This window comes from Diorhabda sublineata, chromosome 9 (genome assembly GCF_026230105.1).
Source record: "Diorhabda sublineata isolate icDioSubl1.1 chromosome 9, icDioSubl1.1, whole genome shotgun sequence".
Lineage (NCBI taxonomy): Eukaryota > Metazoa > Arthropoda > Insecta > Coleoptera > Chrysomelidae > Diorhabda > Diorhabda sublineata.
The window spans coordinates 1,721,748-1,736,277 of record NC_079482.1 but is presented as its reverse complement, the minus strand read 5'-3'; the positions used below and the strand labels follow the sequence as shown (position 1 = coordinate 1,736,277).

Genomic DNA, 14,530 nt, shown 5'->3' with positions numbered 1-14,530 from the left:
TCGTAAAAATTTCGAACCCTGGCAACAGTGTGAAATATTTTAAGCGGGAAAGTCACTTTTCAAACTATGACACATTTATATCGACAGATTATGAGTTAGTTGGTATGTCTATAAAAACTGGTAAATAACAAATATATTATTATTATTCGAAATTATTACTAGTGCAAATTTTAGCACCTTCTGATATTTTGTGTGAATTTGTGGAAGTTGTTATTCACAACATTCTGTATGCTAAGAAACTTTATCCAGAAGCAATATTCTCGAGACGACGAAAATATGGAGTAGCCGTCTACCAGTGCATTCAACCAGATGTAAACGAATACATTAAGGAGATTTTGAAAGCAATTAGTTTCCATTCTAAAAAAAATCAGCTCAATAAAATATATCTCTGTATACATAACGGAGATTTTATCTGTGAGAAATATATTTTTGAAATATTAGATCTTAAAACTAATACTGAAAGGTAATAATTTTCGTAATGCTGTGTATTATTTTTATGTTAAAAATTTTTTAGTGATCCTTTTTTAATTGATCTTGAGCAATTTATGAGAAACTTTATTTTAAAATTGCATACTACTTTAGATTATTTAGAAGGTTTGGATAAAAATTCGACTTTTAGTATAAGACTTCAGGTAACAGCTTATTCAAACTTGGAATTTAATCAGAATCCGAGTTATGAAGTAAGTATGCGTTTAACTTGCAGATTTTTTCAAATCTACGATAAATTTGATATTTTAGAATTTTCCTTGGGTAGAATTATATGAAAAAGATTGTTCAGATCATTCTGTTGATATAGTGCCTCTCAATTCTTTACAATCTGATGTATTAAAACTACAATTATACGTTGAAAAAAGCGTAAAAGATATTTAATATAATATATAATGGAGGAACAAGAAGAATATGGAAAACGCAAAAATAAATTAGCTGTTTTTGAGCATGTGGTGCAAAATGAAAAACCTTCCAAAATAAGAAAGTTAATCACATTAAATTCGGAAGATTCCCAATCAGAATTAGTTATAGATGAACCAGTATCACCTGTAAGTATCATTTTCCTTTATTTTAATACACTCTCAATACTATTTATTTGTATATAAAAATGTTTGACCGAATTGATTAAAATTGAGACTAAAGTGAAAAATAAAGCATCACAAGGATCATTCCTATACCTAACATTATGTAAATAACAAGAATTATCCTATATATTATTTTTTTTTTGGAAAAAATAGATTCTTATGATAAATGAAAAACTACTTGGAACTATTTAGTCCTGTAGCTTTAGATTTGCGGAAATACTAAAAAAAAAACAATGCAGATATAATACTTAGATATTTTTCATTCTTAATAAATCGATTCTACATTATTTTACTCATTTAATAAAAAAATAATTTGATAGAAGAAATATAAAGTTATTATCATGAATTTTTTTGTTTGTTTATTTTGTTCAAAAAGTTGTGGCACAATTTAGATTTGTTATTCATGAAAACTGATTAATTCAGTACACTTATAATGAAGATATTGCAAAGAATTTTCAAATATTTATCGTTATTGAATTAACCAGTGGACCGATAAAAACTTTTTGTATTAACTTATAGAAATTTCCTAAAATCGTTTTATTACAAGCATTAGTTTCTTAAAATTCCTGTCCCTTTAGCTATAAGTTAATTAAAAATATATGTTAGTCCAAATGAAAAATAATTTTTTGATTTATCGTCTCAGTTTTTGTGCACATTTAGAATTTTTGTTGTTGCTGAAACGGACATTTTTCGAATATTATACAGTTAAATTGTGTATTTGTTTTTTTCTAACCTCATTGTAGGTACCGAAATTAGTAGTTGCAATGTACCACAGAACATTTTCGTTATATGCATTGAAATAAATCACTTTTAATATTGATTTCTCAATCTAAGCGACCCACGTGTCAAAAGTATCATTTATATACAGTTAATTGTGTATTAGAGACCACCTTATATTTTTTTCCCATTTTTTAACAGTTTTATAGGTACTGCAATGCAATTAGTAGTTCAAATGTACCACTGCGTGATATGCCTTGAAATTAATCACTTTCAATAGTGGCACATTCATAAAAATGCAGTTAAATTGTGTATTCGATACCTCTTAACATGATTGTTAATTATTTTAACATCTCGTAATTAGTACAAGGCCACCTCTACTGGAGATCTATTCCACATGTTCTTTGGTTATAACCATTAAAGTTTTGCAACTTAAACATGAAGAACAAGATGTTGGTAAACGTTGGAAAACGCTGAATCATTTGGTTTACGAAATGAAGCTTCTGACCAGCACCCCGAGGCTTAAATTGTTGATCCTAGTAAATTTTGTGAGCCTGTACCCCCAAATATTTGTGAAAATGCGAAATAATGATGATCTATGCACGTTTGAAGCAATAGAATGCTTTTGAATAGACAAGTCAATACTGTCTACGTTTCCACTCTTTCTAGAAGATTTTGGATATTCGAAATTTTGGTTTATACAATCCTGATCCGGTCTTTTCGATCTTCTAAACCCATTGAACTTTCTTTTGAGACATCTTGTAGTTCAAATGTACCACTAAACATTCTGAGTGATCTGTATTGAAATAATTCACTTTTAATGTTGTTTTTTTTTTCAACTAAATGACTCACATGTAAAAAATATCAATCAGATGCAGTTAAATTGTGTATTTAAGACCATCCAACATTTTTTTTCTATTTTTTCTAACCTCATTGTAAGCACTGCAATTAGTAGTTCAAATGTACTATAAAGATCAACAGAGAGTAATAAAAAAAATATTTTGATTTAATTTTAGGGCTCTTTTAATTGAAATTTCGTTCAAAAACAGAAAAAAATCTTGAGGTTTTGACCTAATATTTTGATAAAGATCGAAACGTCAAGTTTTTTTCTTTTTTGAACGAAATTTCGAGTAAATCAGACCTAAAATCAAATAAGTTATCAAATAGACAACATAAAAAAGGTCTAAGGAATAAGAAATTGATAATTTTGTTTATACCAAGTGATTCAAATAAAAGTCAAAGTTGTGTTAGTATAAAATGTTTATATATACAAAAATATACCTCTCCATTTTTAACAATATAACAAAATAATAACTAACTGCCTTTTATATCATCATTAAAAAACTGATCCAACTCCTTTTGGTCATAATCTAGCTGTATTTCTTCCAACAATGCTCCATTTCGTCTTTTATTTTGAATTTGACCTGGGACAATTCCCGAATTTTTATAAATTTCCAAGTCGTTCTTAAACGCATCTTGAAAAACTTGCTGCCTTTCTTTTAGTAACTCTTTTTTACTCAACTCGTATTCTTCTACTTTTTTGAGGTGTTTAACTTTCAATTCCGCTGTTAAATTAGTTAACGATTCATCTTTTCTCATTTTATACTGTTCTAAATGATACACGTGTCTGTTTTTCATTTTATTAAAATCCGCTTCGTCTATCAAATCCTCTAATTTTATCAGTTTCTTTTCAATGTTTTCCGATGATTCATACAACCGCTGTATATCTTCCAAACATTTACTTATACTCGACGATAATTTTGAGTATAACACTGTGTTATTAATAAATTCCAGGTTTTTTTTATTATCACTCACAAAAGTAGATATTTTTTCTATCTCATCTGCCAATTTTTCCGCTTTTTCTGCGCTTTCTTCGTTTATCCCATGTAGCTCTTCCCAATTATTTTGGTAATGGGCTAAAATTTCTGCTCCCGCGTTCACGTTTATCAATCTCTTTTTTGATAACTGCGAATCCTCCCCATTGTTAAACAACGAGACATTTAGTATCTTTTCCTTTAAACTAGATAACATTATTTTATTTTATATATACGCAAAGGAACGTTAAAATTTTTACATTATTTATTAATACTAAATTAAATCTCACTTAATATTTTATTTACACAAACAACAGAAGTAAAATAAATTTCAAATCATTCCACTCAAATACGTATGTTTTACGTCATTTGTCAATTCAATTGACACTTTGTAAGTTGTGTCTAAACTTACATACAACGGACGTATAATTTATTGAATTCAATTTTAAAATTTATGTGTATATTTAACTTTTTTTATATAAAGTTTTATATTTATGTTTAAATTAATCAATAGAAATGACGATTTGATTATAATTACGTGATTGTACGCGATTATTTATTATATAATTATGACTAATACCACTCGAGCAGTCGAATGTAATCGATTAGTATTTATAATTTGACGTAAATTAATCGATTATTTTGTTCATGTATTATGTGTTATATTCTATAACTAATATTCCATTTACCGGAAATTTATATTAAAACAAATAGTTTAATATTTGGCAACGTTTATAAATTATTTTCATAGATAAAGAGAAAAAAGAGGAGTCAAATCGTGAAGTTGTCCGAGGAACGGTTAAACTTGGAATGTAAATGGGGTACTTGTAATGAAATTTTCAATTGTTGGGAAAATTTTAATACACATTTGGTGAAACACGCCACCGATTCTTCGGGTAAATATAAATTCGGCGGAAATATGAAAATACGATTAAATAAATAATAATTTTAGAAGATCTCGTATGCCAGTGGATAGATTGCGATACAGAGGAAATCGAAAGTGTAGAATTATTAATGCAACATTTATCTTTCCACGGTTACTTATCGAAATTGAAAAATATAGGCGATAACGTCGCAACAAGGGAAAAATTACCGAAATGCACAGAATCGTATTTGAGCGTGTTGCCCTCATTAAAATCGGGCTACGAATGCGAATGGCAACATTGCACTTTCAGTTTTTGGACTATATTCGACTTCCTGAACCACATGAACGTACATATCAAAAATAATCCCAAAATGGCGAAAAATAATGAGGTTATAGAATGTTGTTGGAACGGTAAGTATTTAAACGCGTTAACAATTCTCGAGAATAATTTATCGAATCGTTTCAGCTTGCAATACGAAATACGCGACCCAAACAAAATTAGCCGACCACCTAAAAACCCACACCAAAGAAAAAATAATGGGATGCGCCAATTGCAACAGATTATTTTCGAATAAAACCAAATTTTGCGATCACAGGAAACGCCAGAAAACCCAATTATCGACAGCTTGTAAGTCGGTTGTAATCGCTCGTTTCGAAACATAGACAAAAAAAAAAAAAGTAATGATAAAACGAACCGGAAATTTATTTGTTTCAGTACAAACTTATCAATGTTCCCAATGCGTCAAGTTGTTTCCCACGGAAAGATTGCTCAGGGATCACATGAGGTCCCACGTTAACCATTACAAATGCACCATGTGCGATATGACTTGTTCGAAGCCTTCGGTTCTAGCTAAACACATTCGATTCAAGCACATCGATTTTAAACCGTATCGATGCCCGAATTGCGATAAAAGGTGAGTAAAACAATTTTAAACGCCTTTTAGAACCGTCGACATCGACAACTTATTTAATATCCCGGATTTCTGTCGCTCCGAGCTGGCAACCCTGCCCCGTACTCTTCCGATAATTACCGAGTCGAATGCACCGTTGCCAAACACACTTTTTTTTCTTGCACTTTTAGAAATTAGAATTACAATTATTGATTCGAGTCGATCGGTGTCTATATATTGATGGTTTTTTCGATACAAATATTGACGTGTATAGTATTTAAAATGTGTTTTTGTGTGTAAATCGTTTCAGATTCGTGGAAAAATATAATTTGAACACACATTTGAAAATCCACGAAGAAGAAAATCCTTTGAAATGTTATCTGTGCGAATTCGAATGCCGATCTAAAGTCGGAATGGATAATCACTGCGTCAAAATGCACGATTCGGTAAATATAAAGCGGTTTTCCCTTCGATTTTCATCCCTTCCTACGCAAATAATGATCATATCGGTCCCTTAATCGTGGAAATATATTTTTTTTTTCGAATTTTTAGGTTGGTTCGGTGTATGAATGTCATTGTTGTAAAAAAAGATATAAACGCGGTACATATTTGACCACCCATTTAACCGAATATCACGATTACCGATGGCCTTCGGGTCACACCAGGTTTCGGTAAGTTCTAATCGTTAATGGCGTCAAAACAGACCCTTGTGTCGCACTTTTTGTTGTACATCTGCGCGAAGACCTTCTAGGTGAGACGATTTTGTAGGTACCGTAAAGATGAAGACGGAATCCATAGGCTCCAAACGGTCCGTTACGAGAGCTTGGAAGTGACGCAGGATTTGATACGAAGCGAGTCGATGCAGGCGAGCGGTAGCGTGAAAGAAGCCCCGTCGTATAACTTCAGATACGATAGTGATTCTAAAACCGGTTACGTGGTTCATATTACCGATGAGGGTAAAGAGAACGCGGACCGGAACGATGGTGGCGATCGAGATGGCGTCGAAGAGAATGTCATGATTACTATTAATGATCTGGACGAGGAAGGGAACATTATGAAATGCGAAGTCGTGCAATCTAAACTCATACCGATGGATCAGTTGCCCGATTTGGATTACGCCACCCCCGTGGATGTGAATCCGGTGGTGGAGACAAAATTGGAAGCTATTGATAAAACGGAGGAAATTGAAACTTGCATACTCGATTATCAATTTTTTAAAAATACTTGATCTAGTTCTTTTCAAATTTTTGTGTTTATATTTTTTTTTCTGAATAAATACATTAATTCGTTTTGTTGTAATACCAAAATTTAGGCTGTACTGGAGCGGTAACGCAATATTTTCAAAATTTAACACAAAAAACGCACTAGAGATCGGTGCAGTTGGCTGAACGCGAAGAAATCGATACAAAGGAACGTATTTGTACGTTATCAAAATATTGTTTTCGAAATTTAACACAAAAAACGTACTAGAGATCGGTGCAGTTGGCTGAACGCGAAGAAATCGATACAAAGGAACGTATTTGTACGTTATCAAAATATTGTTTTCGAAATTTAACACGAAAAAGGTACTAGAGATCGGTGTAGTTGGCTGAACGCGAAGTAATCGATACAAAGGAACGTATTTGTACGTTATCAAAATATTGTTTTCGAAATTTAACATAAAAAACGTACTAGAGATCGGTGCAGTTGGCTGAACGCGAAGTAATCGATACAAAGGAACGTATTTGTACGTTATCAAAATATTGTTTTCGAAATTTAACACAAAAAACGTACTAGAGATCGATGTAGTTGGCTGAACGCGAAGAAATCGATACAAAGGAACGTATTTGTGCGTTATCAAAATATTGTTTTCGAAATTTAACATAAAAAACGTACTAGAGATCGGTGCAGTTGGCTGAACGCGAAGAAATCGATACAAAGGAACGTATTTGTACGTTATCAAAATATTGTTTTCGAAATTTAACACGAAAAAGGTACTAGAGATCGGTGCAGTCAACTGAACGCGAAGAAATCGATACAAAGGAACGTATTTATGCGTTATCAAAATATTGTTTTCGAAATTTAACACAAAAAACGTACTAGAGATCGATGTAGTTGGCTGAACGCGAAGAAATCGATACAAAGGAACGTATTTGTGCGTTATCAAAATATTGTTTTCGAAATTTAACACAAAAAACGTACTAGAGATCGGTGCAGTTGGCTGAACGCGAAGAAATCGATACAAAGGAACGTATTTGTACGTTATCAAAATATTGTTTTCGAAATTTAACACGAAAAAGGTACTAGAGATCGGTGTAGTTGGCTGAACGCGAAGTAATCGATACAAAGGAACGTATTTGTACGTTATCAAAATATTGTTTTCGAAATTTAACATAAAAAACGTACTAGAGATCGGTGCAGTTGGCTGAACGCGAAGTAATCGATACAAAGGAACGTATTTGTACGTTATCAAAATATTGTTTTCGAAATTTAACACAAAAAACGTACTAGAGATCGATGTAGTTGGCTGAACGCGAAGAAATCGATACAAAGGAACGTATTTGTGCGTTATCAAAATATTGTTTTCGAAATTTAACATAAAAAACGTACTAGAGATCGGTGCAGTTGGCTGAACGCGAAGAAATCGATACAAAGGAACGTATTTGTACGTTATCAAAATATTGTTTTCGAAATTTAACACGAAAAAGGTACTAGAGATCGGTGCAGTCAACTGAACGCGAAGAAATCGATACAAAGGAACGTATTTATGCGTTATCAAAATATTGTTTTCGAAATTTAACACAAAAAACGTACTAGAGATCGATGTAGTTGGCTGAACGCGAAGAAATCGATACAAAGGAACGTATTTGTGCGTTATCAAAATATTGTTTTCGAAATTTAACACAAAAAACGTACTAGAGATCGGTGCAGTTGGCTGAACGCGAAGAAATCGATACAAAGGAACGTATTTGTACGTTATCAAAATATTGTTTTCGAAATTTAACACGAAAAAGGTACTAGAGATCGGTGTAGTTGGCTGAACGCGAAGTAATCGATACAAAGGAACGTATTTGTACGTTATCAAAATATTGTTTTCGAAATTTAACATAAAAAACGTACTAGAGATCGGTGCAGTTGGCTGAACGCGAAGTAATCGATACAAAGGAACGTATTTGTACGTTATCAAAATATTGTTTTCGAAATTTAACACAAAAAACGTACTAGAGATCGATGTAGTTGGCTGAACGCGAAGAAATCGATACAAAGGAACGTATTTGTGCGTTATCAAAATATTGTTTTCGAAATTTAACATAAAAAACGTACTAGAGATCGGTGCAGTTGGCTGAACGCGAAGAAATCGATACAAAGGAACGTATTTGTACGTTATCAAAATATTGTTTTCGAAATTTAACACGAAAAAGGTACTAGAGATCGGTGCAGTCAACTGAACGCGAAGAAATCGATACAAAGGAACGTATTTATGCGTTATCAAAATATTGTTTTCGAAATTTAACACAAAAAACGTACTAGAGATCGATGTAGTTGGCTGAACGCGAAGAAATCGATACAAAGGAACGTATTTGTGCGTTATCAAAATATTGTTTTCGAAATTTAACACAAAAAACGTACTAGAGATCGGTGCAGTTGGCTGAACGCGAAGAAATCGATACAAAGGAACGTATTTGTACGTTATCAAAATATTGTTTTCGAAATTTAACACGAAAAAGGTACTAGAGATCGGTGTAGTTGGCTGAACGCGAAGTAATCGATACAAAGGAACGTATTTGTACGTTATCAAAATATTGTTTTCGAAATTTAACACAAAAAACGTACTAGAGATCGATGTAGTTGGCTGAACGCGAAGTAATCGATACAAAGGAACGTATTTGTGCGTTATCAAAATATTGTTTTCGAAATTTAACATAAAAAACGTACTAGAGATCGGTGCAGTTGGCTGAACGCGAAGAAATCGATACAAAGGAACGTATTTGTACGTTATCAAAATATTGTTTTCGAAATTTAACACGAAAAAGGTACTAGAGATCGGTGTAGTTGGCTGAACGCGAAGTAATCGATACAAAGGAACGTATTTGTACGTTATCAAAATATTGTTTTCGAAATTTAACACAAAAAACGTACTAGAGATCGATGTAGTTGGCTGAACGCGAAGTAATCGATACAAAGGAACGTATTTGTGCGTTATCAAAATATTGTTTTCGAAATTTAACATAAAAAACGTACTAGAGATCGGTGCAGTTGGCTGAACGCGAAGTAATCGATACAAAGGAACGTATTTGTACGTTATCAAAATATTGTTTTCGAAATTTAACACAAAAAACGTACTAGAGATCGATGTAGTTGGCTGAACGCGAAGAAATCGATACAAAGGAACGTATTTGTGCGTTATCAAAATATTGTTTTCGAAATTTAACATAAAAAACGTACTAGAGATCGGTGCAGTTGGCTGAACGCGAAGAAATCGATACAAAGGAACGTATTTGTACGTTATCAAAATATTGTTTTCGAAATTTAACACGAAAAAGGTACTAGAGATCGGTGCAGTCAACTGAACGCGAAGAAATCGATACAAAGGAACGTATTTATGCGTTATCAAAATATTGTTTTCGAAATTTAACACAAAAAACGTACTAGAGATCGATGTAGTTGGCTGAACGCGAAGAAATCGATACAAAGGAACGTATTTGTGCGTTATCAAAATATTGTTTTCGAAATTTAACATAAAAAACGTACTAGAGATCGGTGCAGTTGGCTGAACGCGAAGTAATCGATACAAAGGAACGTATTTGTACGTTATCAAAATATTGTTTTCGAAATTTAACACGAAAAAGGTACTAGAGATCGGTGCAGTCAACTGAACGCGAAGAAATCGATACAAAGGAACGTATTTGTACGTTATCAAAATATTATTTTCAAAATTTAACACAAAAAACGTACTAGAGATCGGTGCAATTGGCTGAACGCGAAGAAATCGATACAAAGGAACGTATTTGTACGTTATCAAAATATTATTTTCGAAATTTAACACAAAAAACGTACTAGAGATCGGTGCAGTTAACTGAACGCGAAGAAAACGACACAAAGAAACGTAAGCTATTAAAATATTTTATAAGATCAATATAATAACACAAAGGAACGTACTGGAGCGTTAAAAAACTATTTTCTAAATTTAACACAAATGAACGCATTAGAAATCAGTACAGTCAGTTGAACAGCAAGAAAATGACACAAAGGAACGTTAATAAGTTAATAACATATTTTTTCCTAAATTTAACTTAAAGTGTTAGAAATATCTACAAATAGTTTAATAGCAATAAAAGGTCTAGAACAAATGTACTAAAAAGTTAGAAATCGGTGCAATTAGTTTAGTAGCAAGATACTAACACAGAGCAACGTACTAAAGCCAATATGGCAAAATGAGCCAGTGAGAGCTGCAAGATTATGTTAAAGACCGTATTTAATATTTCGTAATTTACTGAATTACACTTCATTCAGAAGAGCGCACAATTTTTAGTATATGAACCTAATCTGTCATTACATATAGATCACATAAAAGAACGCATCGGAAATCAAATTTGACATATGTCATACTTTTCATTACTAAATCAGCTTAACCAAATACAATTACGACGATATTTGGCTACAGTCTTGAGTTAAATAAATTAAGGAGGAAACATTTGATTTGATCGAAAAGATCCAATTTTCTGTGCACTTTTAAAAATGCTAGTATGTGCTTTAGTGATATATGTGTTATGAATTGATTGATACAATCATTTGTATTTTTTATTTCGTATATTTAAGGTAAAGGATTTTATTAAATAAAACCAACGATTACATACAAATTTTATATTGCATATATATCACATTAATATAAAAATATATAAATACAACTTAAATTAAAAAAAAATAATCAGAATGATGCCTAAAAAAGTTGAGCTAGCAAGTCTTATTTTTAGGAGAAATATTTAAAAAAATATTACGAAAAATAATTAAATTATGGTGTATGTACAAAAAAATTATTTACAAAACAAAAATTTCAATATTAGAATTGAGTTTCGTCGAGTATTCACAAAGTAAAATTGAGTATTTTGCATAGATTTAATTTTCATTTAAAAACGAATTGTTTCAATGGAAGATTGTTTAATTGTGTTCATGTTTTTGATAACAAAATCACAGATTATAATAATTTCTAACCAATCTGGTAAAATAGGACGGAAAACTTGATTTATTGATCAATCCACAGACTAAGAGAGTAAACATACTGAAACAACATTGTTTCAAACAAAACTAAAGGATCTAAAATTGAACACTGGAACATTTTGATCCAACTAAATTTTACATTCGACTATTACTCCCCATCCAACTAACAGTGTTACCTCTAGTATGCATCGGTAAAGAGTTTCTACTACCATAAATTTCCTCTTCGAACGCCTGATTAACGTGACCGTTTTCGAAAACTTCTTTTGCAGGAATACTGCTGGCGACACTGCTCCTGTGCGTTCTGATATTGTTGTTGGTTCCATTGAATTCGTTTTTGGCGCCCAAAGTTTGCATGTGGGATTTTCTACGTTCCGCCATCACAGAGTTTACTCTAACCTCCAGTGCCTTCATTGTTTCCCTTCTCATCGTCATTCGACGACTCAACACCGGCGTACCTGGAAATTGGCATTTATTTTCTCAATTTTTTCTTAAAATATTATTATTACTAACCTCCTTCGGGATTGGCGTTGAGTTTAGCGAATCTCTTCTTGAAAGCAACGTCTAAAGTGCCTATTTGTCTTTTCTTTTGAGCCGCTTTTTCTAAATTGTGTATAGTTTTTCTTCTGCCGATCCTATCTGGTCCGGATCCGGAATCATTATCGTAGTCCCCATCGATACCTTGCAGACGTTGTAGTTGTTTCACGATTTCCACAGCTTGTTTGTCCAGAAGAGCGTTAGGAGACATTTCTTCTTTCTAAAAATAATTTCGCGGTTAGGTTAGGTTAGGTTAGGTTAGGTTGGATTCAAATTTCACCTTTTTCGTACAAGTCCAGTTGAGTTCTGTAGACGCGAGAATATGGGCTAAAGTCCCAAATCTATGGAACAACATGGCTACGAATTGTATAACCAAAATTAAAGCGAAAAAGAAGACGAATACAAGACCGATCGGTTCCAGTTGAAGATATTCTTTTGATATGTGGACCTAAAAAATCGAAATTTTTTTTTCAACATCGAAATTTATAACAGAATTTAGCGGGTCATTACTTCCAAAACAATTTGCTTCTTAAATCATTTGAAATTTATTGCCAGTCTAGAATATTGACATGGCACGTTTTTTATATAAATTATAATTATATCAACACTGATTCGGCATAAAAAATCGAATACGAAGCACAAATGAAACGTAAACACTGTTTATATTTTGAACACGTGACGTCACGACTTCTGTTGCATCCAGGACATTGGGCAACCTATTCTCTACCAATCTTGTCGACCTCAACTGTCAATTTATTGTTTGATTTCTTAGAATGTTACTTTTTACAGTGTTGTCAAGTTTTAAATTATTTTGAATAGTTATTTTTACGACAAAATATTTGTTTACAATTAAATTTATAAGGTATTTCGTGGTTTGTTTATAAAGATCATTTTAGATTAACAAGTTTTTTCGTTTAATTTGTTCTGGAAGTAAATATTTTCGAAATAACTAACATGCATGTTACAGACAACATTCACTCAATACATTTTATAGAGATGGGTGATGACGTTTTGTTTACGTTACTTTTTATTCATCAAGAAATTATAAAACGTGCTAAAAATATCATGTATTGACTAATTTTGGATCGTTTTGAACAAGTGACGTCACGTAGCATCCAGGTCATTGGGCAACCTATTGTCTACCAATCTTGTCGTCCTCAACTGTCAATTTATTGTTTGATTTCTTAGAATGTTACTTTTTACAGTGTTGTCAAGTTTTAAATTATTTTGAATAGTTATTTTTACGACAAAATATTTGTTTACAATTAAATTTATAAGGTATTTCGTGGTTTGTTTATAAAGATCATTTTAGATTAACAAGTTTTTTCGTTTAATTTGTTCTGGAAGTAAATATTTTCGAAATAACTAACATGCATGTTACAGACAACATTCACTCAATACATTTTATAGAGATGGGTAATGGACGTTTTGTTTACGTTACTTTTTATTCATCAAGAAATTATAAAACGTGCTAAAAATATCATGTATTAAGTAATTTTGGATCGTTTTGAACAAGTGACGTCACGTAGCATCCAGGTCATTGGGCAACCTATTCTCTACCAATCTTGTCGTCCTCAACTGTCAATTTATTGTTTGATTTCTTAGAATGTTACTTTTTACAGTGTTGTCAAGTTTTAAATTATTTTGAATAGTTATTTTTACGACAAAATATTTGTTTACAATTAAATTTATAAGGTATTTCGTGGTTTGTTTATAAAGATCATTTTAGATTAACAAGTTTTTTCGTTTAATTTGTTCTGGAAGTAAATATTTTCGAAATAACTAACATGCGTGTTACAGACAACTTTCACTCAATACATTTTATAGAGATGGGTGATGACGTTTTGTTTACGTTACTTTTTATTCATAAAGAAATTATAAAACGTGCTAAAAATATCATGTATTGAGTAATTGTTTCTGGGAATACAATTTTAGTAATTTAATCTTATTATTCACATTAGAAACAATCAAACATCAAGGAAATAAGTACATTACGGTCGGAAGTTCATATATATCATTTTTTTTGCAATATACACGATTCGTGAGACGTGGTATGAAAAAATGCGTATGATTATTAAATGAAATTGTTAAAAAGTGATAAAAAAATGATTATAAAATGGAATCTAGATAAAAAGCAAAAAATTTTTTTCATTTTGGATATAGCGAAGTGTTGAATTTATGGACAACCCAACAGGACCGTACTTTATCCTACAAACATGTTTTAAATCAAAATTATGATGAACAAATAGTTTTATTTCGATAAATTTAGTGAAAAAACGATGAAATGATAAAAATAGACGAATGAATTAAAATTTTTTCAAATGAAAAATGAGGTAAATTAGATGTTTTGATGGAATGTCAGTAATGTGTTAGTAAAATGCAATGAGATGTGCGTTAGAGAAAAATATCGAAATTCGTAGAAATCTACAAACGACGATA

General features: G+C 31.7%; 4 protein-coding genes across 6 annotated transcripts in view; 2 read left to right on the top strand and 2 right to left on the bottom strand.

Moving 5' to 3' along the window:
- The first annotated feature begins 51 nt into the window (after nt 1-51).
- LOC130448809 (mitotic spindle assembly checkpoint protein MAD2B-like) lies at nt 52-877 on the top strand. The gene is made up of 4 exons (XM_056786338.1): nt 52-120; nt 175-463; nt 515-680; nt 739-877. The coding sequence occupies exons 1-4, from the start codon at nt 105-107 to the stop codon at nt 868-870; spliced, it is 603 nt and encodes a 200-aa protein (XP_056642316.1). The 5' UTR covers nt 52-104; the 3' UTR covers nt 871-877.
- Nucleotides 878-881: 4 nt separating this feature from the next.
- LOC130448806 (histone H4 transcription factor) lies at nt 882-6,648 on the top strand. Of its 3 annotated transcripts, none has more exons than XM_056786333.1 (8): nt 882-1,037; nt 4,356-4,500; nt 4,557-4,880; nt 4,936-5,097; nt 5,185-5,383; nt 5,670-5,805; nt 5,912-6,030; nt 6,128-6,648. In XM_056786333.1, exons 1-8 carry the CDS (start codon nt 882-884, stop codon nt 6,585-6,587), a joined length of 1,701 nt encoding a protein of 566 aa, XP_056642311.1. In that variant the 3' UTR covers nt 6,588-6,648. The 3 variants fall into 3 exon arrangements, with proteins under 3 accessions (XP_056642311.1, XP_056642312.1, XP_056642313.1); XM_056786334.1 differs by having other exon boundaries at nt 4,560-4,880; nt 6,128-6,587; XM_056786335.1 differs by lacking the exons at nt 5,670-5,805; nt 5,912-6,030 and having other exon boundaries at nt 6,128-6,587.
- LOC130448808 (dysbindin protein homolog) lies at nt 3,033-3,962 on the bottom strand. Its single transcript, XM_056786336.1, has one exon. The coding sequence runs from the start codon at nt 3,819-3,821 to the stop codon at nt 3,105-3,107; it is 717 nt and encodes a 238-aa protein (XP_056642314.1). The 5' UTR covers nt 3,822-3,962; the 3' UTR covers nt 3,033-3,104.
- Nucleotides 6,649-11,516: 4,868 nt separating the features above from the next.
- Nucleotides 11,517-14,530, bottom strand: part of LOC130449091 (chitin synthase chs-2) — a 62,843-nt gene continuing 59,829 nt past the window's right edge. The window contains exons 17-19 of the mRNA XM_056786760.1: nt 12,372-12,539; nt 12,068-12,311; nt 11,517-12,012 (exon numbers count right to left, since the gene is read on the bottom strand). Coding sequence (XP_056642738.1) covers nt 11,693-12,012; nt 12,068-12,311; nt 12,372-12,539 — 732 coding nt within the window. The 3' untranslated portion in view covers nt 11,517-11,692. The remainder of the gene's footprint in view (nt 12,013-12,067; nt 12,312-12,371; nt 12,540-14,530) is intronic.

Bases quoted from the DNA above. Each gene is read 5' to 3' on its own strand.
- LOC130448806 (XM_056786333.1), top strand. From the start codon at position 882: ATGGAGGAACAAGAAGAATATGGAAAACGCAAAAATAAATTAGCTGTT. The intron at 4,881-4,935 runs GTAAGTATTTAA...GAATCGTTTCAG, and splicing joins TATAGAATGTTGTTGGAACG to CTTGCAATACGAAATACGCG. The intron at 6,031-6,127 runs GTAAGTTCTAAT...ACGATTTTGTAG, and splicing joins TCGGGTCACACCAGGTTTCG to GTACCGTAAAGATGAAGACG.
- LOC130448808 (XM_056786336.1), bottom strand. From the start codon at position 3,821: ATGTTATCTAGTTTAAAGGAAAAGATACTAAATGTCTCGTTGTTTAAC.
- LOC130448809 (XM_056786338.1), top strand. The intron at 464-514 runs GTAATAATTTTC...AAAATTTTTTAG, and splicing joins CTTAAAACTAATACTGAAAG to TGATCCTTTTTTAATTGATC. The intron at 681-738 runs GTAAGTATGCGT...TTGATATTTTAG, and splicing joins ATCAGAATCCGAGTTATGAA to AATTTTCCTTGGGTAGAATT.